General features: G+C 51.1%; 1 protein-coding gene across 3 annotated transcripts in view; it reads left to right on the top strand.

Moving 5' to 3' along the window:
- Window positions 1–26,814, top strand: part of LOC117072411 (zinc finger protein 282) — a 32,640-nt gene extending 5,826 nt beyond the window's left edge. The window contains exons 3-8 of one of the 3 annotated variants that reach the window (XM_033192573.1): window positions 6,438–6,564; window positions 7,108–7,227; window positions 9,916–10,029; window positions 12,316–12,429; window positions 13,973–14,086; window positions 24,408–26,814. In XM_033192573.1, coding sequence (XP_033048464.1) covers window positions 6,438–6,564; window positions 7,108–7,227; window positions 9,916–10,029; window positions 12,316–12,429; window positions 13,973–14,086; window positions 24,408–25,243 — 1,425 coding nt within the window. In that variant the 3' untranslated portion in view covers window positions 25,244–26,814. Of the gene's footprint in view, window positions 1–6,437; window positions 6,565–7,107; window positions 7,228–9,909; window positions 10,030–12,315; window positions 12,430–13,972; window positions 14,087–24,407 lie in introns of all 3 variants that reach the window. The other 2 variants (XM_033192576.1, XM_033192574.1) reach the window with 2 other exon arrangements.
- Window positions 26,815–27,132: the final 318 nt, after the last annotated feature.

Below are 27,132 nucleotides of genomic sequence, written 5' to 3'. Positions count from 1 at the left end.
CCAAACAGATGCTTTCTCTCCCCTGCCCCCTTTCTCTCTATATGTTGCCCAGCTTTCTTTCTGGAATGCCAGATTCACATTCCTACCTATTAATTCATTTGGATGTCAGTAAATCTTAGATTTAACATGTCCAAAGTGAACTGCGGGCCACCTGCCTGGGACCTGTTCTACCTGCAGTTGTCCTCATCTCCATCGGTGACAGATGGTTCCATCCTTTCAAGTGCTCAGGCCACTTGGAGTCATACTTGTCTCCTCTCTTTCTCACACCCTGCTTCTAATCTATTAGTAAATACCCTGAATTTTCTTCAGAATATATCCGCAACCTGGCCACTCCTCACCACTCCATTCCCATCGCATCGTCTGGTCCCAGGCACCATGGTCTTTCATCTGATTTTTGCCATGGCCTCCTGGTGGGTCTCATTGTCTTCATCCTTGTCCCCCCAACCCATACAGTCTATCTTAACACAGCAGCCAGAGTGATCCTTTGAAAATGTGAAGCAGGCCGGGCGCGGTGGCTCAAGCCTGTAATCCCAGCACTTTGGGAGGCCGAGACGGGCAGATCACGAGGTCAGGAGCTTGAGACCATCCTGGCTAACACGGTGAAACCCCGTCTCTACTAAAAATACAAAAAACTAGCCGGGCGAGGTGGCGGGCGCCTGTAGTCCCAGCTACTCGGGTGGCTGAGGCAGGAGAATGGCGTAAACCCGGGAGGCGGAGCTTGCAGTGAGCTGAGATCCGGCCACTGCACTCCAGCCTGGACGACAGAGCAAGACCCTGTCTCAAACAACAACAAAAAAAAGAAAATGTGAAGCAGTCACATCACACCTCTGCTTAAACCTCCCAAATGGCTGGACACGGTTTTGGCTCACGCTCGTAATCCCAGCACTTTGGAAGGCCAAGGCAGGTGGCTCATGTGACGTCAGGAGTTCAAGACCAGCCCAGCCAACATGATGAAACCCCACCTCTACTAAAAAATACAAAAATTTGCTGGGTGTGGTGGCAGGCGCCTCTTAATTCCAGCTACTCAGGAGGCTGAGGCAGAAGAATTGCTTGAACCTGGGAGGCAGAGGCTGCAATGAGCTGAGATCTTACCACTGCACTCCAGCCTGGGTGACAAAGTAAGAATCTGTCTCAAAAAAAACAAAAATCACCTGTCAAATGGCTTCCCATCTGATTAGAATAGAAGCCCATGTCCGTTTATGGCCCACGCTCTCTTTCCCTGCCTCTCTGACCTTTCTCTCCACTCCCCCCGCCCGCTCCCATCTGTGCTGTTTTGCCAGCACAGCACGCGCGCTCCCAGCTCAGGGACTCTCCGCTGAGAAGCTCCTGCCCTGAGTATCTGCATGGCTGTCCTCGCCTCCTCTTCCGTCAGGGTCTGCTCAGGTGCCACTTCATCAGCGGGCCCTTCCACAACCATCCTATATAAAAGAACTACGTCCCCTCAGCACGCTCTTCTCTCTGCCCTTACTCGAATTTTCTCCAAAGCACTTTTGCCATTGACATCTTAAATATTTAAGATCTCCTTCTCCTTCTCCTTCTCCTTCTTCTTCTTCTTCTTCTTTTTTGAGACAGAGTCTTGCTCTGTCACCCAGGCTAGAGTGCAGTGGCACAGTCTTGGCTCACTGCAACTTCTGCCTCCCGGGTTCAAGCGATTCTCCTGCCTCAGTCTCCCAAGTAGCTGGGATTACAGGCACGTGCCACCAGACCTGGCTAATTTTTGTATTTTTTAGTAGAGACAGGGTTTCCCCATGTTGTCCAGGCTGGTCTCGAACCCCTGACCTCAAGTGATCCATCCTCCTCAGCCTCCCAAAGTGCTGGGATTACAGGCGTGAACCACTACATCTGGCCTTAAGATATTATTCTTAAGTATAATCCTTTTTTTGTCTTCTTGGTTGGTTTTCCCTAACCAGAGTGTAAATTCTGCTCGGTTGCCTGCTGTATCCCTGTGCCTGGAATGGTACCTGGCTTAGGCTGGTATGCAAAAATGTTTGTGGAGTGCCTCTCTCCAGCTGGAGAGCTAACAGCTTCCTGGCAGGGACCGGGTCTTGTATGTCTCCATGTCTGCTGAGGCAACCAACCCAGTGACTTTGCCAGAGGAGTTGTTTGACGTTACTCATTGAGGCTTCACAGAACTGAGTTGTAATAGTGGCTCTGGTTCCTCTGCAAAACCTTTCCTGGCACTGCAGCCACAGAGGCTGGTTTTTAGTATGGTTTTGCATACGTCGCTTGTCTAGCACAATCAGCATCTACGTACACACTACCCTTTTCTTTTGTCTGCACTGTGTGTCTCAGCGCATATCCTTGTGTGGCACTGTGATGTGTTCTGTGCGTTGGATTAGGCATTAGAGTAGACTTGACTTGACAAGGGCTCTTACAGAATAATGAAATGGTTTTGGGGTCTGGAATCAAAGGACTTGTGTTTAAATCCTGACTTCGCCATACACTGGTTTTGCTTTTTGTTTTTCTGGTATGGTCTCACATTGTCATCCAGGCTGGAGCACAGTTATACAATCATAGTTCATGTAACTTTGAACTCCTGGGCTCAAGCAATCCTTCCACCTCAGTCTCTCAATTAATTAGGACTACAGGCACATGCCACCACACCCAGTTAAGTTTTTTATTTATTTTTATTCTTTGTAGTGACAGGGTCTTGCTATGTTGCTGAGGCTGGTCTTGAACTTCTGGGCTGAAGCTGTCTTCCTGCCTCGGCTTCCCAAAATGTTGGGATTATAGGCTTGAGCCACTGCGTGAGGCCTGCTTGTACTGATTTTCCTATCATTGGTCAAAAGTGTTTTTTGTTGTTTCTGAGCCTCCTCAATTCCTCTTTTGAAGGAAGTGAAATATAAACAATTCAGTAAATTCCCAGCTGGTGTCTCTGAGTTTCAGGGTTATTGTCAATAAAATGAAGATGATAATATGCTTACTTCATGGAGTTGTGAGGATTAATTAACTTTATTTGTGGGACACTATGTAGATTGTTGTGTTAGTTACCTGTTGCTGTATAACAGATTACCCCGAAACATAGCAGCCCAGCCTAAAAATATAATTATTTATCATCTCACCATTTCTGTGGGTCAGGAACTGGGGAGCAGCATAGGTGAGTGGTTCTGGCTCAGAGTCCCATGAGGTTACGGTCAAGCTGTTGAATGGGGCAGCAGTTATCCGAAGGTTTGACTGGGGCTGAAGGGCCTGATTCCAGCGTGGCTCACTCACTCAGCTGTTCCGGGGGAGGCACATGGTCTTGGGGGAGGAAGGAAAAAGTAAAGAAGACATGTGCCAAATGGACGAGAGGCAACATAGTTACAGGAACCAAGCAGGATAAAATTCTAGAAAGACCATCTGACCTTTCAAAGAGGTCAAAAATGTTGAGAATTTCAACAGAAGGTCGCTGATGATCTTCCAGAGTGTGGTTTCAGAGAAGGGAGGGTACGGCCAGGTGCGGTGGCTCAAGCCTGTAATCCCAGCACTTTGGGAGGCCGAGACGGGCGGATCATGAGGTCAGGAGATCGAGACCATCCTGGCTAACACGGTGAAACCCCGTCTCTACTAAAAAATACAAAAATAAAAGCTAGCCGGGCGTGGTGGCGGGCGCCTGTAGTCCCAGCTACTCAGGAGGCTGAGACAGGAGAATGGTGTGAACCCGGGAGGCGGAGCTTGCAGTGAGCTGAGATCCGGCCACTGCACTCCAGCCTGGGCGACAGAGCAAGACTCCGTCTCAAAAAAAAAAAAAAAAAAAAAAAAGAGAAGGGAGGGTACAGAGGCAGACAGAGTCTAAGGGGGTGAAGAATGCGTAGATGGTGAAGAGGAAAAAACAGAATGTGTCTCTTGGGAAGTTCCCAGTGAATGGAGAGGGCAGAGTGACCTGAGCAAGCAGCGTTTTGCGGGAAGGTTTTTCTGAGGTTGGAATGACCCTGAAGGGACGGAGCCAGTGGAGAGGGAGAAACTGATGATGTCGATGAGAAGGATTATTTGGATTAAGCTTCACAGGCAGGAGGTGGAGGCAGAGGTGAAGGGCACATGCTGGTGGCCTTGGATTGGCAAGGAGAGGGGCAAGGAAGGAGCCTGCCGGCGCCTACCTGAGATCAAAGACAGACAGGTGTGGGAGGTCACTTAAAGGTCTGGGAGAATGAAATGTTTGAAACAAGCCTCCCGGGGAACATAGCAAGGTGTCAGCAAGAGACAAACAAGAAGCTTCTGAAGCTGCCATGAGACAGCAGTATGAATTGGTGGTGGATGTCTTCTGTGGAGTTCTAGTAACAGAGAATTAAAATGAAGAAAGGGGACGCTCGCACCTGTAATCCCAACACTTCCGGAGGCCAAGGCAGGCAGATTATGAGGTCAGGAGATCGAGACCATCCTGGTTAACATGGTGAAACCCCGTCTCTACTAAAATACAAAAAAAAAAAAAAAAAAAAAATAGCCCAGTGTGGTGGTGCATGCCTGTAGTCTCAGCTACTGGGGAGGCTGAGGCAGGGGAATCGCTTGAAACTGGGAGGTGGAGTTTACAGTGAGCTGAGATCGTGCCACTGCACTCCAGCCTGGAGACGGAGTGAGACTCTGTCTCAATAAATAAATAAATAAATAAGTAGAAATAAAAAAATAAAACGAAGAAGCCGGGTGCAGTGGCTCACGCTTGTAATCCCAGCATTTTGAAAGGCTGAGACAGGCAGATCACAAGCTCAGGAGTTCGAGACCAGCCTGGCCAATATGGTGAAACCCCGTCTCTACTAAAAACACAAAAATTAGCCGGGTGTGGTGGCAAGCGCCTATAATCCCAGCTACTCGGGAGGCTGAGACAGGAGAATCACTTGAGCTCGGGAAGCAGAGGTTGCAGTGAGCTGGTATCATGTCATTGCACTCCAGTCTGGGCGACAGTAAGACTCCTTCTCAATAAATAAATACATATAAAATGAAGAAAGGGATCTGTATTAATTTTCCCAGGTTGGGGCTTTTCCTGCATCTGGTGGAAGGTCCAGGAATTAAAGGTTCTAGTTCTGATTGTAAAGATGGACAGTGAGTTGTCAGTCCGTAGGGATGGAGCATGGCACTGAGGTGTAGACATCACACCTACACGTGGCATTCTCAGAGTTACAAGCACCTGGTAAAAGGGCTGACATTTCTAACTTACATAAAGGTGCTGCCCACTCACCATGCTGAGTAGCGGTAGCTGTGCTCTTGACTTTGGTGTCTTTTTTTTTTTGAGATGGAGTCTCGCTCTGTCGCCCAGGCTGGAGTGCAGTGGCCGGATCTCAGCTCATTGCAAGCTCCGCTTCCCAGGTTCACGCTATTCTCCTGCCTCAGCCTCCGGAGTAGCTGGGACTACAGGCGCCTGCCACCTCGCCCGGCTAGTTTTTTGTATTTTTTTAGTAGAGACGGGGTTTCACCGTGTTAGCCAGGATGGTCTTGATCTCCTGACCTCGTGATCCACCCATCTCGGCCTCCCAAAGTGCTGGGATTACAGGCTTGAGCCACCGCGCCTGTCCTGGTGTCTTTTTCTAACTCACCCCAAGGTACCATACAGGCCAGTTTTGGCCCTGTAAATGAAATACATAGATGAATGGACTGTAATCATGGGATAGGGGAGGATTGAGGGGTTAGATTTCAGACTGAAAGGCTGGTTCAGTCGGAATGTGAAAGTGGTAAGAGGGAAGGCTGTGTGTCCAGAGAAGGAAGTTCAGTTATCAAAGTCATGGAAGTGAAACGATTTTGGACAATTTGGTCCAAGTTGAGGTCATGCTGATGAGTGGCCGAAGTGAGTGATTGCAAACTGAAATCAGCTTTCTGTAACAGATCGGAACACACTTGTCATCAGTCTGACAAGTGACTGACACCACGTGATGACTCGGGCTGCAGTGGAGCTTCCTGGTATTGGCACCCACTGTGCAGCACACTCAAGTATTTATTGATTCCCTACTGTATGCTCCTTGAATGATCCAGATAGAGCAGTGAACGAAGTGGACCAAGGTTCTGAACCTTAGCACAGGCCTCAGATTTTACATGCTTTGCTGACAAAGAGGTAACTGTGTACACAGAGGTGACCTGACCTGAAATACAGGTTTGGTAACCAGGTTTTACTCTACTTGGCTCACGGATACCCACTCTGAGAACCTGCCACCCCTCTGTCACCCTGAATACCAAAAGAAGCATATTGACTGCTCTTTACCCTCAGGTATCCAGTTGACCTAAAAGTGAAATAACAATGGATGGGGCTAAATGCTATTTCTAAAAAGGCAGGGTTGACCATCTGTGTTATTGAAAGCATGAGAAGGTCCGGGACAGAGAGAACTGACTCCACTGAGATGGATGTTGGGGACTGGGGAACCACGGAGAGCAAAGGCCGGGCTTTGGTGGGGAGTGGGTCCTGTGGCCTGCAGGAGAAGGGGAGGTGGTAGGGAGGAGCAGGCAGGAGGCGCTAGATTAACTGCTTGTTGGCTCAGGTTCCAGTGACTTTTGTCGACATTGCTGTGTACTTCTCCGAGGACGAGTGGAAGAACTTGGACGAATGGCAGAAGGAGCTTTATAACAACCTTGTGAAGGAGAACTACAAAACCCTCATGTCCCTGGGTAAGGACGCCTTCTGTCCTCTTTGGTGAGCCATCTCTGCAGAGGGTTGTGAAGTGCTTCTTCGTCCACGTTAGCACTGCCTACGCAGGTTGTTTCATGTTTTTATGTAATGGAAACTCAGAAAACCATTTGCTTATAATGCTAGTAAAATAGAACAGTTTACAATAGGATAAAAATTTAAAACCCAATAACAGGGCCCATGACCATAGAACTCAACGTTACAACACTACCACGTTGGATTACAGTAAAACAGCACCATTTGCACCTCACCACGCCCCACATCCCAGCAGTCCTGAGTGAGCCATAGCTGGTCTCATGTTGGCTTTCAGAGGCCAGCTCTTCCTACAGTAGAAATTTGAGAATCTATCGACTCATTTGCAAGGTTCTTCATAAGAGATTACCTGCCTAACTTGCATAACTGCTGCCAAAGAGGGACATCCAGGTGGAGAGGGGGAGATGGGGTAGCGGAGAGTTCTCCTGTCCCCTTGCTGGATGTGTTGGTCAACTTCACTCAGTCTTTCCCTCCCTCCTCCTCACTTCCAGACGCCGAGGGCCCAGTCCCCAAGCCAGATGCTCCGGCCCACCCTGAGCCCAGGGAAGAGCCTTGTGTGTGGGAGCAGCGCCACCCCGAAGAGAGAGAAATCTCAATGGATCCTGATGCAGGTGATGGCAGCAGAAGAGTGCAGGGTCCAGGGAAGGGCAAGAGAGAGCAGCCGGCGGCCCGCACCACTGTGTATGCACCATGGGGCGAGGCTCTTGGGTGGCTGCCAGGGGCCAGTTCGGCCACAGTTGAAATTTGGTGGTCACTTGCAGGAAGAGATCTCAGGACTCAGAATAGCACCCTGGATATTTGTCGTTTGGTTTGTTAAAGCCGCATAGCTCTGGACTCACAGGTAAGCTGGGTGGAGAGACGAGGAAGGGCTTAGGCTTACGCTACCGCCCGGGCCTGACGTGGAACTACAGAGAGAGGCCCCAGGCCCGGGCTCAGAGAGGCTGACAGAGGAAGGAAAAAGGAGTCTGCGGCACGTGCGGGGTTTCGCCCCGGCCCGGCCCGTCGCTTATTGCTCAGCCTAATGTGCAGCGTCATCACCTCATTCTTCGGCCAACACACGCGGCTTACCTGCAGGCTTGCCCTGCAAGGCACTTGACTCACTCAAGAAGGAATCTTAAGCCTGAGGAAATCGGGCCTGTTGAACACATCACACTTGATGAGCTGTTGCTGGGGTGGAAGGCCCAGGGTTCTAGGCCTACCTCTGCCTTGGAAATCCTTCCTCAGGGCCAGCTTTCCTCAGCATTGTTGGACTAGGTGAAATCTGGTGCTCAAACTGTGTTCTCTACTTCATTGGAGGAACTTTTGCCGGTCTGGGCCCTCTGTCCTCTCTTGTTTTTTTGTTTTTTGTTTCTTTGAGACGGAGTCTCACTCTGTGGGTCAGACTAGGATGCAATGGTGCAATCTCAGCTCATTGCAACCTCAGCCTGCTGAGTAGCTGGGACTACAGGCACACGCCACCATGCCCAGCTAATTTTTGTATTTTTAGTAGAGATGGGGTTTCGCCATGTTGGCCAGGCTGGTCTTGAACTCCTGACCTCAAGTGATCCACTCACCTCAGCCTCCCAAAATGCTAGGATTACAGGCGTGAGCCACCGTGCCCGGCCGTGTCCTCCCTTGTTTTTAAGTGGAGAACGTTTTCCTGAAACTCACCTTAGAAGGCAGCTCTCAAGGCCACTCTCTCCCCTCCTCCCATTCCCAATCTTTCCTTCTTATTGAGATGTGATTTACAGACCATAAAATTTACTGTTTTAAAGACTGCAATTCGGTGGCTCACAAAGTCATGCAACCAAAATCATTATTGAATTCCAGAACATTTCTACCATAAGAAACCCTGCACCTGGCAGGGCACAGTGGCTCACGCCTGTAATCCTAGCACTTTGGGAGGCCAAGGCGGGCAGATTAGCTGAGGTCAGGAGTTCAAGACCATCCTGGCCAACAAAGAGAAACCCCATCCCTACTAAAAAATATAAAAAATTAGCCGAGTGCAGTGGCGTGCACCTGTAATTCCAGCTACTTGGGAGGCTGAGGCAAGAGAATCACTGGAACCTCACACACACAAGCAGTCCCTCCCTGCTCCCTTTTACCCCCAGCCCCTGGGAACCACTAATCGACTGTCTGTGTCTATGGATTTGCCTGTCCTGGACATTTCCTCTAAATGACTCCTTCCCTGTCTTCATCAAGCACTGCAGAAGTTTGAGGTCAGCAGTGGTAGTAACAGCACCTAGTCTTATGAGGTAGCTTTTTACATTTGAAGCACTGTAATCTCAACAGTTTCAGGTGGTTATCAAACCACCACTGAGCTTGAGGTAGAACAGGGATCACTGTGTCCCTTTTGTAGATGAAAAGGGTAGACTGGAACCCAGAGAGGCTAAATGACTCATCCGCTGAGTTGGTGCAGAGTTGAAGCCAGGTGCCCGTCTTCAGGTTCTTCGTCTTCTTTCTTTCCTGGTGCCTGAGCCTCCTCTTGCACAGGGGGCGCCATCAGAAGAAAAGGCCCTGTTTGTTTCATGCTGGGCTTCTATGTAGAGGCTATGTCATTGTCTTTTATGCACAGCGAGTCCTCACTTAATGTCACTGATAGGGTCTCAGAAACTGTGGCTTTAAAATGACATATAACACAACCAATTTTTCTTTCTCATCAATGTTGTAACGAAACACCATGGGAGGAAGTGACGTTATTCGAGGATCTACTATGTGTCATTTCACTTGAACTCACTGTTTCCAAGAACCTGTTGATGACAGTGAGACTGACTGTATAAGGAGGTTGTGCACTATCTGTCCAACAATAGAGCTTAGTTGTGCCTTTTTGCCCAGCCTGGTTTCTTACAAATCATATATATACACGTGTGTGTGCATCTGGCCTCAGCCTGGCCAGCTCTTTCTGATTGAGGTGACAAACAAGGACTAGTGACTCCCACAGAGAGGTCCAACTTGTGGCCCAGTCCTGATTAGGACCCAGCCAGTTATATAGCTCTAGGGTATTTCTGAATTCTCTCTTCAGCCTCATCACCCCTCATTTTGCTGCTTGCCTAGCCCTTTTTCTTGAATGTTGACTCCCTCTCTGCTCCTGAGACCTTCTGCTCCTCAGGGTCCCCCATGGCTCCGACAGGAACCCAAGACCCCTGTCTTCTCCCCTGGCAAGTGCTGTCAGCCATGCTTCTGAGCCCAGAATGTCCCGGTGACCAGCACGCAGAAAAAAAGACACAAAGCAATGTCATTCTCTGTTCCCAGGAGCAGAGCTCATGGTGCCTGTGGAAAAAAAGACACAAAGCAATGTGATTCTCTGTCCCCAGGAGCAGAGCCCCTGGTGCCTGCGCAGGATGCGTCTTCCCAGGTGAAGCGTGAGGACGCCCTGTGTGTCCGGGGCCAGCGGGGCCTGGAGGAAAGAGCCATCCCCACGGAATCCATTACCGGTGAGTGAGCCAAGCAGCCGTCCACACCAGAGAGGGGAGGGGAGAGGGTTAGCATGGTCTGCCAGCCCCCAGAGTTAGCTGTTGCGTGTGCCAGGCCAGAGGGCTGAGCTCGAAATGGAAGGGCTGTGCATCCAGGTCTGGGCTGAGCCAGGATTCCTCCAGGGGACACAGACGTGGCAAAAACAGCATTGACAATTTGCTGGTACACCTGGGCTCAGCGTGTTCTGTTTCCTCTCTTCCTCATATTATCTGTTTTTAACTATTCCATCTTCCCCTTTAGAAACAATATCCTGGCAGAAGTACTAAGTATAAGGCTTCATGGGTGGGGGAACAGGCAGGTCAGGAAGACCTGTTGTTCCCTGACCAGGAAGGCCTTTCATTGTTTTAAACAAGTGTTTATGGGCTGCTGCCTCTGTGCCAGGCACCCACATACCTGCGGTCCTGTGAGGGACCTCCTCTTAGCTGGCATTGCAGCTGGACTCTGTCGTAGGTGAGAACTCTGTTAGAGCAGATGTATGTATCAATCAGAGTTCTCCAGAGAAGCAGGACCCGTAAGGGTGTGTGTGTAAAAGAGAGATTTATTTTATTTTAAGGAATTGGCTTGTGATTGTGGAGGCTGGCAAGTCCAAAATTTACAGGGCAGGCCAGCAGGTTAGAGACCCGAGGAAGTGCTGATGTGGCTGCTCGAGCCTGCGGGCAGAATTGCCTCTTCCTTGGGGGAGGTCTGTGTTTTTCCTTAGGCCTTCAGCTGGTTGATGAGGCCCACCCACATTATAGAGGGCAGTCTGCTTGACTCAAGTCTGCTGACTTACATGTTCAAATCTCATCTAAAAAAATACCTTCATAGAAACAGCTAAATAATGTTTGACCAAATATCTGGGTACCGTGACCAAGCCAAGTTGACACATAAAATCAACATTCATGAGACATATTAACATACTGTAGCCCTTTACTTATTCACAGGTTAGAGCTCCACAAACCTCATCCCCCCTTAGTCACAGCCTCACACCCATAGGTAAGTGCTCACAGTGTCTGGGTAGAGGAAAGCCTGTTCACTTGTCATCAGGCATGACCCTTGAAAGCATCACAGTATTAGGATCTTTAAGGAGATCTTTAAGAGATAAGAAGGCAATAAGGCTAAATTAGGTTTGAGACTCTGTAGAAGAAAATATAGGGTCTTTTTCTTACATCTTAGAAAAATCCCATTCAACAGCTTTAAAGGCTTCTCGTAACATTACTTTATACCCTATAAATATATACCACTATAATCTGTCAATATGTAATTTAAAAAAAAGGCTTTCTGGAAGTTGTCATCTTTCCAGAGGAAATACCGCTTTCCATGGTGGTCTCAGCACCAGAATAGGAACCTTATTCTTTTTTTAAAAATTTTTTAATTTTTTGGCCGGGCGCAGTGGCTCAAGCCTGTAATCCCAGCACTTTGGGAGGCCGAGACGGGCGGATCACGAGGTCAGGAGATCGAGACCATCCTGGCTAACACGGTGAAACCCCGTCTCTACTAAAAAATACAAAAAACTAGCCGGGCGCGGTGGCGGGCGCCTGTAGTCCCAGCTACTCGGGAGGCTGAGGCAGGAGAATGGCATGAACCCGGGAGGCGGAGCTTGCAGTGAGCTGAGAACCGGCCACTGCACTCCAGCCCGGGCGACAGAGCAAGACTCCGTCTCAAAAAAAAAAAAAAAAATTTTTTAATTTTTTGTTGTTGTTGTAGAGACAGTCTCGCTCTGTCGCCCAGGCTGGAGTGCAGTGGCGCCATCTCGGCTCACTGCAAGTTCCGCCTCCTGGGTTCATGCCATTCTCCTGCCTCAGCCTCCTGAGTAGCTGGGACTACAGGTCCCCGCCACCATGCCCGGCTAATTTTTTGTATTTTTAGTAGAGACGGGGTTTCACTGTGTTAGCCAGGATGGTCTCGATCTCCTGACCCCGTGATCCACCTGCCTCGGCCTCCCAAAGTGCTGGGACTAAAGGCGTCAGCCACCGCGCCCAGCAATAGGAACCTTATTCTAAGGAGATTTAAGTTCCTGCAGCACAGAAAGACTCTTTCTTAGAGACTGTAATGTCACTCCCCTACAGCATCCTCTTATTTGCAGCAAAAGCTCCGTTAATTGGGGCCAAGTGGACTTCAACCTTTAGTTAATGAGACTTATGTAATTGTACCTGATGTTTAGGGGAAAGAGATAATTGCATGAAATCAGAGATTTACTCAAAACACAAACTTGCAGTCAATTTCTCATCTTCTAACACCTTTGCTGCTCTTGTTCCCGAGAGTAGACTCCCCAATTTCTGCCCAGGACCTCTTGTCCCGGATTAAACAGGAGGAGCATCAGTGCGTGTGGGATCAGCAGGATTTGGCAGACAGAGATATTCCCACGGATCCCAATTCAGGTGAGAACAAGGCCAGAATGAATATTGAGGGCAACCAGTGCTTTTCCAAAGGAATTATTAAATTAATAATTTGGCCGGGCGCGGTGGCTCAAGCCTGTAATCCCAGCACTTTGGGAGGCCGAGACGGGCGGATCACGAGGTCAGGAGATCGAGACCATCCTGGCTAATACGGTGAAACCCCGTCTCTACTACAAAATACAAAAAACTAGCCGGGCGACGAGGCGGGCGCCTGTAGTCCCAGCTACTCGGGAGGCTGAGACAGGAGAATGGCGTGAACCCGGGAGGCGGAGCTTGCAGTGAGCTGAGAGCCGGCCACTGCCTCCAGCCCGGGCGGCAGAGCAAGACTCCGTCTCAAAAAAAAAATAAATAAATAAAAAATAAATTAATAATTTATTGTGTCTATGCAACTGATACTAAAATTACTTCAGCACTGATTTTTTGTTTTTTGAGATGGAGTCTTGCTCTGTTGTTCAGGCTGGAGTGCAGTGGTGTGATCTCAGCTCACCGCAACCTCTGTTTCCCGGGTTTAAGCAATTCTCCTGCCTCAGCCTCCTGAGTAGCTGAGATTACAGGCATGTGCCACTACACCCGGCTCATTTTTTGTATTTTTAGTAGAGATGGGGTTCCACCATGTTGGTCAGGCTGGTCTTGAACTCCTGGCCTCAAATGATTTGCCCGCCTCAGCCTCCCAAAGCGCTGGGATTACGGGCATGAGCCACCGCGTCCAGCTATTCAGCACTGAATTTTGAACAATAAAAACTACCAAAAAGCATCTGAAAGCTGCGTATAGTTCTGTGTCAGAAAATCGTTTACATTTTCTGGAATTTCTCTTGAGTGAATACTAGTTAGAAGTTTCCCAAGAAACTTGTAGGGAGGGTCTAGGCATTCAGGGAGGCATAAAAGAACAATAGAAGCCCCACCTGCCCACGACCTATGTGTGTGTCCGTGTGTTTGCAGAGCTAAGTCCAGTGTCATCGCCTGGTAGTTAGGACACAAGTCTCATTCTACCAACCGTCCCAGGGAGAGAAGATGAGAAGTTGAATCCAGGATTCCTTGTGCTTTGTCACCTTCACAACAGAAATTGAGGGGACCCAGGGCAGAGGGAAAACAGGGCCTTCCTGCTTCACTGTGGTTCTTATCAGTGACCTCTGGTTGCAGCCTCTGCCATCGCTGATTTCTAAGTCATACCCGTTAGCTATGGCCCTGTCGGCCATTATCTGGGGCTTTTTCTGGCCTGTCCTGGCCCCATGAGTTCCTCTGGGGCTAAGCGGTAGAGCTGGGAGGTCTAAGTTTTAATCCTGGCCCTGCCACTGCACAGACCTTGGGCTAAGCCTCTTTCTGGCCAACTTGAAATGCAGTGAGCAGAGAGAGTCCCTTTAGGAAGGGGCTTACAAGGGTAAGGAGGATGGCCTGGAAATGCAACACCGACACCAAAACATGCCCTGCAGGCTGCAGCCGCCGCGTGGGATGGTTTTGAAACCTTTGATGGGAGGCCGAGTGGAAATGAACAAAATCTAAGACTGCCTTCTTTCCATGACAACAGAGTCTCTCATCTCAGCGCATGACATTTTGTCATGGATCAAGCAGGAGGAGCAGCCATACCCATGGGGACCACGTGACTCAATGGATGGAGAGCTTGGATTAGACTCTGGCCCTAGTGAGTAGTGCCTACCTGGGCCCCGGGGTTTCTCCTCTGGAGCTGTACAGCTGAGGCCTGGAGGAAGGCTGCTGCTCTTCTCAGCTCACCCCTCTTAGGGCGATGTTCTGTCGATGGCAGCCTTTCAAAGTTCTGCACCAAAGCGCCCCCGTTCTTTTTGGAGTGTGATATTGTATTGGTTCCCCGGGGCTGTCATAACAGGGTACCACAGGCTGGGCAGCTTAAACAATAGAAATTTATTCTCTCACAGTTCCACAGGTTGAAAGTCCAAAATCAAGGGGTGGGCTGGGCCTTGCTCCCTCTGAAGTCTGTAGGGAATGCCTCCCTCGCCTCTCCCAGCTTCTGGTGGGTGCTGGCAACCTCTGGCGCTCCTTGGCTTGTAGATGCGTTGCTCCAAGCCTCTCTTGTCACATGGCGTTCCCTTGTGTCTGTCCTCACATGCCATCTTATAAAGATACCAGTCATATTGGATCAGGGCCCACCCTACTCTAGTATGACCTCATCTTAACTAACTACGTCTGCAATGACCCTGTTTCCAAATAAGGTCGCATTCTGAAGTCCTGGGGGTTAGGACTTCAACATACTTGGCAGGGTGAGGGGGAGGGCACAATTTAACCCTTCATGGCAGGGAGGGGAGGAAGGGAGAGCGGACGGGAGAGAGCTGAGCCAGTGTGCCTGAGGCAGTTGACAGCAGCAGGTGGCTCACATGCTGGAAGACACTAGCCTGCCTGCTCATGGTGGCTCATACCCAAGATCCCAGCATTTTGGGAGGCTGAGGCAGAAGGATCTCTTGAGCTCAGGAGTTTGAAACTAGCCTGGGCAACATAGTGAGACCCACAGAGTCTACAAAAAAATTAATAAATTAGCCAGGCGTGGTGACTTACGCCTGTGGTCCCAGCTACTCTGGAGGCTGAGGTGAGAGGATCGCTTGAGCCTGGGAGGTCATGGCTGCAGTGAGCCATGCTTGCACCACTGCACTCCAGCCTGGGCGAGAGCGAGATCCTGTCTCAAAAAAACCAAACAACGGTAGCTGAAGTACCCCAGGCATCCCTGAGCTACCATCCCGAGTAACTGATGAACACACTGAAGCTCAAAGAGAAAGGGAAGATTGTTTTCCCCAACAGTTATGGAACCGAATGTCTCACCAGACGTGGGTCTCTTGGGTCTTTCTGAAGCTCTGCTTATTAACCTATGACCCTAAGCATATGTTTATGGATTATTGAACACTCTTAGCTCAGGCTAATATTCCTCGCTAAAACCCAGTACCATCCTCTTGCCCTCAACATGGCTGACCTAGTGTCTTTTGGCTGGTCGAAGTGTTAACAGAATAGCTGAATGTGTGTTCCCTGTCCATATTCCTGACATCTTTTTTTTTTTTTTTTTTTTTTTTTGAGATAGTCTCTTGCTCTGTCACCCAGGCTGGAGTGTAGTGGTGCGATCTCGGCTCACTGCAACCTCCGCCTACCGGGTTCAAGCAATTCTTCCACCTCAGCCTCCCCGGTAGCTGGGATTATAGGCACCCACCACCATGCCCGGCTCATTTTTGTATTTTTAGTAGAGACGGGGTTGCACCATGTTGGCCAGGCTGGTCTCGAACTCCTGACCTCAGGTGATCCTCCTGCCTTGGCCTCTCAAAGTGCCAGGATTACAGGCATGAGCCACTGTGCCCAGAGTTGACATCTTGAAAGAGCTTAAACTCTACATAAGAGCGGAGGACATGGGCTGTTTCTGGTTCTGAACAGCCGTTTCAAACTCGGGCGAGCAGATCACACTCTCTATAAGACAAACTTAGCTCTCGAAGAGCCCGTGTGGGCCTGGAGGAATTGGCAGGAACGAGATAGGAACAATGTGTGTCCTTATTTCAAATAGAATTGAAAGCGGTCCTCTTTATAACTGCTGGCTGGGTGGGATGAGATGGGGGAAGCCAGGACACGGGTGGTGAGCACTGGAAGAAAGCCAGCTCCACCTCTTCCTCCACAGCTGTAGGCTACCATTGCTAGCTCTGGCCCTGAAGGCATAGGAACTAGTGCATCTGACCTAGGGCCAGCAAATTCTGCCCAAACCCTTCCTTATCCCTCAATGCTATCTTCTGATTCTTCCCAGTTGGCTAGGAGCATGTGGGCCTCGAGGAGCCTGTTCTTGGGGACCTGTACTGTGGGGAAAGCAGTCTAGGAAGGCCCATGGAGAATTTGCAAGGATTTGCAAAGGACCCAACCATTTTCCTACTTAAGTTTGGATATCATAGAATGATTTGCCTCGTGTTGTTTTACCTTTTTTTTTTGTTTCTTTAAAGACAGGGTCTCACTCTGCTGCTCAGGCTGGAGTGCAGTGGTATGATCATGGCTCACTGCAGGCTCGATCTCCTGGGCTCAAGCGATGCTCCTGCCTCAGCCTCCCAAATAGTTGGGACTACAGGCGTGCACCACTGTGCCTCACTAATTTTTTTAAAATGTTTTGTAGAGATAGGGTCTTGCTGTATTACCCACGCTGGTCTGAACTTCTGGTCCCAAGCAGTCCTCCCACCTGGGCCTCCCAAAGCTCTGGGATTACAGGCAGGAGCCACCAGGCCCAGCCTATGTTATTTTATATTTGAGAGACCTTTGAACCCTAACATTTGGGAGGAAATGCACAGAATTTGGAAGATAGGAGTATCTAGAAATGGTTCTCTTGCCTTCCTAGTCACGACAGCCTCTTACCAAAACCTCTGTTCTTTCTCCCAAAGTGAGCCTGCTTCCTATTTATCAGTGTTGGAATTTGACACTGGCATCTCATCTGTGGTTTCTTTGAGGTTTAAAACCAACCTAGTACTGTGGTTGCCAGGGACAGCCAGATGGTAGACATGCTATTACGTGGAAGAGTCTTCTGGAAAGGGGATGGAGGGGAGAAGGGTCGGGGTAGAGAACACAGTGCAGACACGGGATACCTGTCCCTGCCAACTTCCTTCTCCGGCCCTGGGATATGTAAGAGGGAAAGAACTGGTATCCTTTTGACTCAAAGGCAGACCTCAACCCAATTGGATATTACATTCTTGTAAACGGCCTCCTGAATTTATTTATTAATGAGTGTGTACTGAGACTGCTCTCAGCCAATTAGTGTAAGACAAGAAGAAGATTCAGTTTGCCCAAAGTTAACGTGCATCATTGCCTCCACTGAAGCAGGAAGCGTAGCTAGGACTCTGGAGTCCAGTGGCTAACAGGTGCTTCCAGAGTGAGAGGTGGTCAGGATCCGGAAGCCGGGCCAGCATTCCCAGATGCCAACACCCACAGAATATGACATGAAAGCACCCTCTTGAAATTCCCACATTATTCACTGCATTGGGTTAAAACAGTGGTTCCAACCTTTCATAGTTTCTATTTTTTTTAGCAAGTATTTACTTAGTGCCTGCCATGTGTTACGCAATATTGTAAGCACTTAGAATCGGCAGTGAAGGGCCAGGTGTGGTGGCTTAGGCCTGTAATCCGGCACTTTGGGGGGCCGAGGCAGGTGGATCACCTGAGGTCAGGAGTTTGAGATTAGCCTGGCCAACATGGTGAAACTCCGTCTCTACTAAAAATACAAAAAGAAAACTAGCCAGGCGTGGTGGTGGGCACCTGTAACCCCAGCTACTTGGGAGGCTGAGGCAGAAGAATTGCTTGAACATGGGAGGCGGAGGTTGCAGTGAGCAAGATTGCACCCCTGCACTACAGCCTGGGTGGCAGAGTGAGGCTCTGTCTCAAAAAAAAAAATAAAAAAAAAATTGGCAGTGAAGAAAGACCCTTTGTGGAAAGAGGATGAATAAGCAGGCCAGCAAGCAGGCAAGGTAAAGCCAGGGTGCAGCAATGCTCTGAGAACAATGGCAGGGAGAACAGGAAGGAGTACAGACATGAGGCAGAGCAAGGGCAGAGTGGTCAGGAAAGACCTCCAGGGGGAAGCGGTGCCTGACTGAGTGTGCCCTTGGCAGTGGGAAGGAGCCGGCCATGGGGCTGCGGGGGTAACTGAAGACCAAGAAGAGGGAAGTGAGGGCAGAGGCCATGGAGGCTTTGGGGAGGAGGATGGAGCCGTAGACTGAGGCACCTGAGCATGTATGACCTATGGGCCAAGTTAGAGTTTGGATTTTATTCTTATAAGAAAGGAGACTAGGCCAGGTGTCATGGCGGGCACCTGTAATCCCAGCTGCTCGGGAGGCTGGGGCATGAGAATCCCTTGAACCCAGCAGACGGAGGTTTCAGTGAGCAGAGATCATCATGCCACTACATTCCAGCCTAGGCAACAGAGCGAGACCCTGTCTCAAAAAAAAAAAAAAGAAAAAAGAAAGAAAGAGAGAGACTAATAAAGGGTATGAAATCGGACATGATCTGGTTTACATTTTTATAGGTTTCAGGAATGGATTGGAGTGGGGTGCAGAGCCATGTCTGAGGCTCATGCATTTGGTGCACACCAGGTGGGGAGATGCAGGTGGTCAGAGCTGCGGTAGCAGCAGTGCACAGGGAGAGAAAGGGCAGATTCAGATGCACTTTGAGAGTGTCACTCATGGGTTGCTTGTAGGGCCTGTGGAATCAAGAATGACTCCTGCGTCTGGGTCCTACAGAAGTGAGTGAACGGTAGTGCTGTTTGCTCAAGTGCCAAGCCCTGGAAAAGAACCTGTGTTGCTGGTTCTAGTTTGGAGTCAAGAGTTCTAGTTTGGACCTATTAAAATTTGAGGTGACACTCAAGTAGCAGATGAAGTAGGTGAATATAGGAGTCTGAAGTTTAAGAGAGAGCTTGGGGGTAGACTGATTTGGGAGTTACAGGTTACAGTGACTTCCAACATCAGCGACCTGGAGTTGGCCAAACCTCACAGGTTGAGGGCTCAGGCCTCCACAAGACTGTTCTCTCTTCAGATACCAGCCATAAATTTGGGGGTTCTAGGCCACGCTCACTTCTGACCAACTGGCTACAAATTCTGGGTTTCCCATCACCCCCTCATAATTTGCTAGAATGGCTCATAGAACTCAGGAAAGTGGGCCGGGCGCGGTGGCTCAAGCCTGTAATCCCAGCACTTTGGGAGGCCGAGACGGACGGATCACGAGGTCAGGAGATCGAGACCATCCTGGCTAACATGGTGAAACCCCGTCTCTACTAAAAAATACAAAAAACTAGCCGGGCGAGGTGGCAGGCGCCTGTAGTCCCAGCTACTCGGGAGGCTGAGGCAGGAGAATGGCATAAACCCGGGAGGCAGAGCTTGCAGTGAGCTGAGATCCGGCCACTGCACTCCAGCCTGGGCGACAGAGCGAGACTCCGTCTCAAAAAAAAAAAAAAAAAAGAACTCAGGAAAGTGCTATATATATCATTATAGTTTTATTACAGCAAAAGGTTTCAAATCAGAACTAGCCAAAAGGAGACTCATAAGGCAAGGTCTGGGATGGTCCTAAGCATGAAGTTTCCATTGTTCCCTCCCTGTGGAGTCAGGATGTGTCACCCTCCAGCATGTCAATGTGTGAAAACATGCAGAGCATTGCCAACCAGGGAAGTTCACTGAACTGTGGCGTTCCGAGTTCCTGTTGGAGCTTCTTTATATAGGCATGATTGATTGACTCATTAAGCCATGAGGTTCAGCTCAGTCTCCAGCCCCTCTCCCTCCCCGGAGGTTGGGCCTCAAACCCTAACCCTTTAATCACGTGCTTGGTCTTTTTGGCATGGCAGCCCCATCCTTTGTCATCTCCTTAGCTTAAACTCTCTAAGAGACCACCATGAATAACAAAGACACCCCTGTCACTCAGGAAACCCAAAGATTTAGAGGCTCCTTCCCAGGAACCGGGGACAAAGGCCAGTCAAGTTATTACACTTAGGTTGTTGAGGACTGTATAAGTTCTAGGGACAGTGTAAACAAAGAATTAAAGAGATCTTAGCTCTGAGCCTGGCAGAGCTCTGGGGTATGGGAAGTTTGATGGGAGGCTTCTGGAAGGATTTCCTCACTCCTTAGAGTGTGCAGGAAAAGATGGGCTCCTCCCCAGCCAGAGGAGCAAGGTGTTACAGAGGTTGGGAGAAGAGAATCTCTCGGAGGGTTAACTATGTCAGACACCCATGAATGGTTACATATGCAGGACAGGGAAGAGGCTGGTGGATTTGGCAGGTTGGAAATTGTTGGTGATTGTGACAAAAGTTTTTGGGTGTGGTGGCTCACACCTGTAATTTCAGCACTTTGGGAGGCCGAGGCAGGTGGATCATTTGAGGTCGGGAGTTCGAGACCAGCCTGGCCAACATGGAGAGACCCTGTCTCTACTAAAAATACAAAAATTAGCCAGGCACGGTGGCGGGCACCTGTAATCCCAGCTACTAGGGAGGCTGAGGCAGGAGAATTGCTTGAACCTGGGAGGCAGAGGTTGCAGTGAGTAGAGATTGTGTCACTGCACTCTAGCCTTGGCAACAGAACAAGACTTGGTCTCAAAAACGAAAAAGTTTTTCAGTGGAATGGCAAGGGTGCATGCCTGATTGGAATCATTTAAAAGAATGGGAGGTGAAGAAGTGGTAAGGGCAAGCACAGTGGCTCTCGATGAGTCTTGCTATGAAAAGGAATGGAAATGACATGTGAGGAGCTGGGGCAGGGGCCATGCAGGTCTAGGGAGGGGGTCTTTTTTTTTTTTTTTTTTTGAGACGGAGTCTGGCTCTGTCGCCCAGGCTGGGGTGAAGTGGCCAGATCTCAGCTCACTGCAAGCTCCGCCTCCCAGGTTTACGCCATTCTCCCGGCTCCGCCTCCCAAGTAGCTGGGACTACAGGCGCCCGCCACCTCGCCCGGCTAGTTTTTTGTGTTCTTTAGTAGGGACGGGGTTTCACCGTATTAGCCAGGATGGTCTCGATCTCCTGACCTTGTGATCCGCCTGTCTCGGCCTCCCAAAGTGCTGGGATTACAGGCTTGAGCCACCGCGCCCGGCCGGGAGGGGGTTATTTTAAGGTGGGAGATAACTAGATCATTGTCTCAGGTCAGATGCTCCCAACTACTTTAGAACCCTGATTCAAACTGCCTTAAATAATAAAGAAATGTCTTCTCTTATGTAACTAGAAGTCCTAAGGTAGGTCAGGTTCGGGCTTAGTTGATTCAAAGACTCAGCATGTTTTCAAGGACCCAGGTTCTTTCCAACTCCTTGCCTGACCATTCTCGATGTGTCCTCATCCCCAGGCTGGTAGCATGGCAGCTGTAGCTGTCCCAAGCATCACATCCAGACATGAGTGCACAGGAAAGCCCATCTTTTCCTGCACACTCTAAGGAGTGAGGAAATCCTTCCAGAAGCCTCCCATCAAACTTCCCATACCCCACTGACCATAACTAGGTTACATGCTTTCATGTGAATCACTTACCAGCCAGTGACTGGAAAGGAAAAGCCCTCATGGCCATGCATGGGGCAGGGAGTGGGGGTGGGGTGGGGTAGAGGAGGAAGGATGATGTCATCGTTTCAGAATGGAAAAGTAAAACCCACTAGAGATGGGGGCCAGGATGCGGGGCTGTGTGGAGGCCCCTCAAGGGTTTTTTTTTTTTTTTTTTTTTTGAGACAGGGTTTCACTCTGTCACCAGGCTGGAGTACAGTGGCATGATCACGGCTCACCGCAGCCTCGACCTCCCAGGTTTAATCTTCTCGCATCAGTCTTCTGAGTAGCTGGGACCATAGGCGTGTGTCACAGTGCCTAATTTTTAAATGTTTTTTTGTAGAGATAGGGTCTCCCTAGGTTGCCTAGGCTGGTCTCAAACTCCTGGGCTCAAGCAATCCTCCTGCCTTGGCCTCTCAATGTGTCAGGATTATGGGCATGAGCCACTGTGCCTGACCAGCTTGTGCAGTTTTTCAGCTGCCTGAGTGCAGTCACAGGACTGGAGTTCTCCAGGCAAGCACAACAGAGGAGCAAAGGCAATCACAGTGCCCTAGCAAGTGCCTGGGCTGCCGGGCCTGGAGAGCCAAGTTGGGTCAGAAAGACAGAAAAAGGTTGGAGGTGGAGGGCATGGCGGGATGGTGAGAACGTGGATTGAGGCTTACACTGGGTTGGAAGAATGGTCAGAGTAGGACTGTCTTAGGTTGGCTTCCTGGGAGACAGCCCCTGGGAGTTTATGTGCATCTGGTTTCTTTGCAAGTCCTCTAGGAATAACACCTGGGAAGGAGTGAGAGTAGCAGGACTGGGTAGACAAAGAAGCAAAGACCCTCAATGCCATGGCCACAGAGGCCACAGTGATCTCCCGGGATGCTCTGGAGCTGGGATGACCTTTCCCAGGCATCCTGCACTGAGATGAAGAGAATTCTTTTGGCCTCTGCACCTGGCCAGTGTCCTGCAGAGATGGTTCTCTGCCAGGTCAATTTTGATTGAGACAGAGAGGGAGGGCGGGCCCAGTCTATTTAATAGTATCATATAAGGACAGATCTCAGTCAAACACCAATGAATACAGGAGGGCTGGATGCAAACATGGCAGATGTGGCCTGAGAAGCGGCCTCCGGGGAGCAGTTGGGCCCTAGGCAGAGGGGTGTGAGCACGGAGAAGAGAAAAGGATGCTGAGAAGAGGTGGGAGGCAGTCCCTTTCTTCAGAGCTCTTCCACAGCCTTCCCCTAAATTGGGGAGCAGGGCTCCTCTAGGGAGAAAGGAATTCAAACGGAAGACCAGGGAGGTGATGGAGCGTGAGGCATAAGAACCACTGGGTGGGGAGTGGTGGGAGGGGGAAGGACTGGGCCTGATGTCACCATTCTGATGCTCAGAGCCTGGGCTTTGTCTCCCACTGCCCCCCAAGGCACAAGAACTGTGCACTGGGAGGAAAGGGGGTAGGAACCGCGTCTCCTGGGGTGGTAGGCTGGGCGGCCACTGCCATGGGTGCAAGGAGGGCCTGTCACTGTGCTGCCAAGGTCCAGGTGGGTCAGGTGCCCACACCTGCCCAAATCAGATGCCCCACATGCTTAGTGGAAACATGATTGCCAACCTATCTGATGCTTATGTTTCCAGCTCCCTGCATTCCATTCTGTGGGTCTCTAGATGGTTTTCACCTTGGATAAAATTCTTTCCTTCCCATTGAGAGATTGTTCTGAGATAAAAGTGAGCATTGTCAGTATCTGTGCTGGCTCACATCTGTAATTCCAGCACTTTGGGAGGCCAAGGTGGGAGGATTGCTTGATCCCAGGAGTTGGAGACCAGCCTGGGCAACATAGTGAGACCCTGTCTCAAGAACAAAAAAAATTTGTATTTTTTATTTTTATTTTTATTTTTTTTTGAGACAGAGTCTTGCTCTGTCGCCGGGCTGGAGTGCAGTGGCGGTATCTCAGCTCACTGCAACCTCTGCCTCCTGGATTCAAGTGATTCTCCTGCCTCAGCCTCCCAAGTAGCTGGGACTACAGGTGTGTACCACCACACTCAGCTAATTTTTGTATTTTTAGTAGAGACAGCATTTCGCCATATTGGCCAGGATGGTCTCGATTTCTTGACCTCGTGATCCACCCCCCTCAGCCTCCCAAAGTGCTGGGATTACAGGTGTGAGCCACCGTGCCTGGCCTTTTAAATGTTTATTTTATTTTATTTTATTTATTTATTTTTTTGAGAGATGGAGTTTCACTCTTGTTGCCCAGGCTGGAGTGCAATGGGAAGAGCTTGGCTCACTGCAACCTCCGCCTCCCTGCTTCAAGCGCTTCTCCTGCCTCAGCCTCAGCTGGGATTACAGGCATGCGCCACCACTCCCAGCTAATTTCGTATGTTTAGTAGAGACGAGGTTTCTCCATGTTGGTCAGGCTGGTCTCCAACTCCCAAACTCAGGTGATCCGCCCATCTTGGTCTCCCAAAATGCTGGGATTATAGGCATGAGCCACTGCGCCTGGCGGAAAAAAAATGTTTTTTTAATTAGCTGGGCCTGGTGGCGCATGCTTATGGTCCCAGCTCCTTGGGAGGCTGAGGTGGGAGGATCACTTGAGCCCAGGAGGCCAAGGCTGCAGTGAGCCATGATCTCTCCAGTGCACTACAGCCTGGGCGACAGAGCCAGACCCTGTCTGGAAAAACAAAAAACATCGTCCATCAGACTGCAAGTAAGTCTTGTTTTTTTCTGAGCAATTCTATCTTCCAAAATGATTTCTGGACAGCAGATCCCCTACCCCTTAGTCCTCAGCGTTCTGGAGAGACTTCCTGTCCTTGCCGTGTGTCACCTGCTTGACCCCTTTCTGAGCTCCACAGCAGGGGGGCTTCGGGAAGGTCGAAGGGCCATGTAGATCGTGGCCCAGCACCTTGTGCAATCCCTCGTAGTTAGTGGAACTGAGGCTCAGATAGCACGCTCCCTGGACCCCCTTCGGGAGCAGTGTGGGGTCCTGGTTGAGAGCCCCTGTCAGCATGTTACTTCTTCCTGTCTCCCCAGGTGACAGCCTGCTGATGGTGAAGAACCCACCCCCAGCCCCGCCACAGCCCCAGCCCCAGCCCCAGCCACCGCAGCCACAGCCACAGTCGCAGCCCCAGCCGCAGAGCCTGCCCCCGATCGCGGTGGCCGAGAACCCGGGTGGCCCCCCCAGCCGAGGGCTGCTAGACGACGGCTTCCAGGCGCTGCCCGGGGAGCGTGGCTCGGGCCAGGCGCCGCTGGGTGGGGACCGCAGCACTGGGGGCGGCGGGGGCGATGGGGGCGGTGGGGGCGGCGGCGCGGAGGTGGGGACAGGGGCAGGCGGCGGCTGCGGCAGCTGTTGCCCTGGCGGGCTGCGGCGGAGCCTCCTCCTGCATGGCGCCCGCAGCAAGCCCTACTCGTGCCCCGAGTGTGGCAAGAGCTTTGGCGTGCGCAAGAGCCTCATCATCCACCACCGCAGCCACACCAAGGAGCGGCCCTACGAGTGCGCCGAGTGCGAGAAGAGCTTCAACTGCCACTCGGGCCTCATCCGCCACCAGATGACGCACCGCGGTGAGCGGCCCTACAAGTGCTCGGAGTGCGAGAAGACCTACAGCCGCAAGGAGCACCTGCAGAACCACCAGAGGCTGCACACGGGCGAGCGGCCTTTCCAGTGTGCACTGTGCGGCAAGAGCTTCATCCGCAAGCAGAACCTGCTCAAGCACCAGCGCATCCACACGGGCGAGCGTCCCTACACGTGCGGCGAGTGCGGCAAGAGCTTCCGCTACAAGGAGTCGCTCAAGGACCACCTGCGCGTGCACAGCGGCGGCCCGGGCCCAGGCGCCCCACGGCCACTCCCGCCGCCACCCGAGCGAGACTAGGGCCCGGCTGGGGGAGGGCAGGGCCGGACGGAGTGGGCCGTGAGGCGACCCGAGGGCGGTCTGAGCACCAACCACCCTGCCCGGTGTCCTTGGCCACCGTCTGGAAATCGGCAACAGGCATTGCACTCCGGTTGGGGGTCCCCCAGATCTGTCTGGTCTGAATGGACGCCCAGCTCGTCTCTAGGGTGGACCCAGTGGCCGGGGAAGGGCCAGGGGGACCGCGAGGAGCCAAGCGTCCTCGGGCACCGCCCTCACACCCCCTCGGGTGCCCTGGGACCACTGGGCCACAGATGGTCATCAGGGGAAGCCACCAGGGAGTCCCGAAGCCCTTCCGAGATCGGGAAATCAGGTCCCAAGGTTAGGAGACACCCTGAAAAAAAGCGAAGGCCGAGGGATGTGCTAAGGGTAACACCATGATGACAACACTGCCTCGCGTTTCAATAGCGCTTTATACTTTTTTAAGTGTTTTCTATCCGTTATCCATTTCACCCTTGGCCTATCCCTCTAAGATAAGCGGGGTAGGATTTTCCTGGTGACTGAGGAAAGTGAGGCAGGTGAGACGGTTCACCCAATCACACGGGAAGGGGCGCGCGCGGCGCCGCCGCGCTCACCGCCTACCTCCACTGCCCGGGAAGCTGCCGGCCTGGCCCTCCTGGTCTCTCTTCCGTTCCTCTCTCTCACCCACGGACAAAACCAGAAGCGACGGGAGGCCAGCTCCTGGGGTTCCTGGGAGCGGGGAACAGATTGGCTACGAAACGCCCCAGGTTGTGCATCCAGAGGGTTCTTCCTCCATGGGAGCTCCTGGTGCCCCCTCGGCCCCAGCCTGTCCCTCCCGCCCCCAGCCCCTCAATCTCGTGCAGCAGCATCTTGTCACTGCACAACAGTGGCCTGGTCCCCCAGAGGCAGCTAGGGCCCCAGGTCAGACCTCACCGTGATGATTTGTTCAGTTTTCCCAGGGCAGAGAGGCGAAGGAGAGGCTTTTGCTGAGAGAGCAGCCAAGAGTCTCTTCCCAGGAGCGCCAGGCAAGTGGGTGCTAGAGTCTGAGCCTCAGGCTCTCCTGCCCTGGGCCTCCCAATTGGTGCTATCTGTTACTGCCCGTGTTCACGGACATGGATACAGACCCTGCTATGCTCCATACCCTGCAGGCGCCTCGGGAAGCGCTCAAAGGACTCCCCTTCACGTTGGTGCACCTGCTCCATGGCTCTGGGCACTGTGTCCCGAGGGGCCACAGTCTCCATTTCAGCGTCTTGCATGGCCTGGCACCGGGTGGGGTGGCATGCCCCAGGACCCTTGTTTGTGTCAAAAATGACTTTCCCTGCCCCTGCCGTGAGTCCGGCATTCTTCCCAGCCCGGAGCACAGTGGGTAGCCGGCACCCAGCACCACTTTGGTGAGCGCCCTGCTTCTGCCCTCACCCTCATCTACGCTGCTCTGCTTTCCTCAGACCCCTTTTTGCCGTGCAAAGGGAATTCTTGACATTAAATAAAAGGTATCCAGATTGCAGACTGCATGTTCACAGAGCTGGGGGTTCTCCAGCTTGCCTACAGTAAAGCCTCAATGAACTGGAATCCAATTCAATGGGGTATTTTTTTTTGTCTTCATTCTGCTTTTTGAAGGAGACAAATATTAAGAAAGCAAATTGAGATGAGAAATTAGACAGGGTTCAGTAGAGTGTTTTTAGAGCAGAAGGGGACCCTCCAGTGATCAGTTGCTGGGGGAGGGGGTAGTGTGCCACTTTTCAAAAGCATATGCAGAAAGGATTTTCCTAATCTAGATCATGGAAAGGTCAGAATGCTTTTTGGTTGCCAGGAGTGTGAGGAGAGGGGAGGCGTCACTGTTGAGACATGGGTTTAAAACACCTGGCCGGGCGCGGTGGCTCACACCTGTCATC

The sequence above is a fragment of the Trachypithecus francoisi genome, unplaced genomic scaffold (genome assembly GCF_009764315.1).
Source record: "Trachypithecus francoisi isolate TF-2019V2 unplaced genomic scaffold, Tfra_2.0 Lachesis_group4, whole genome shotgun sequence".
NCBI classification, from domain to species: Eukaryota; Metazoa; Chordata; class Mammalia; order Primates; family Cercopithecidae; genus Trachypithecus; species Trachypithecus francoisi.
This window is presented reverse-complemented; position numbering and strand designations above follow the sequence as displayed.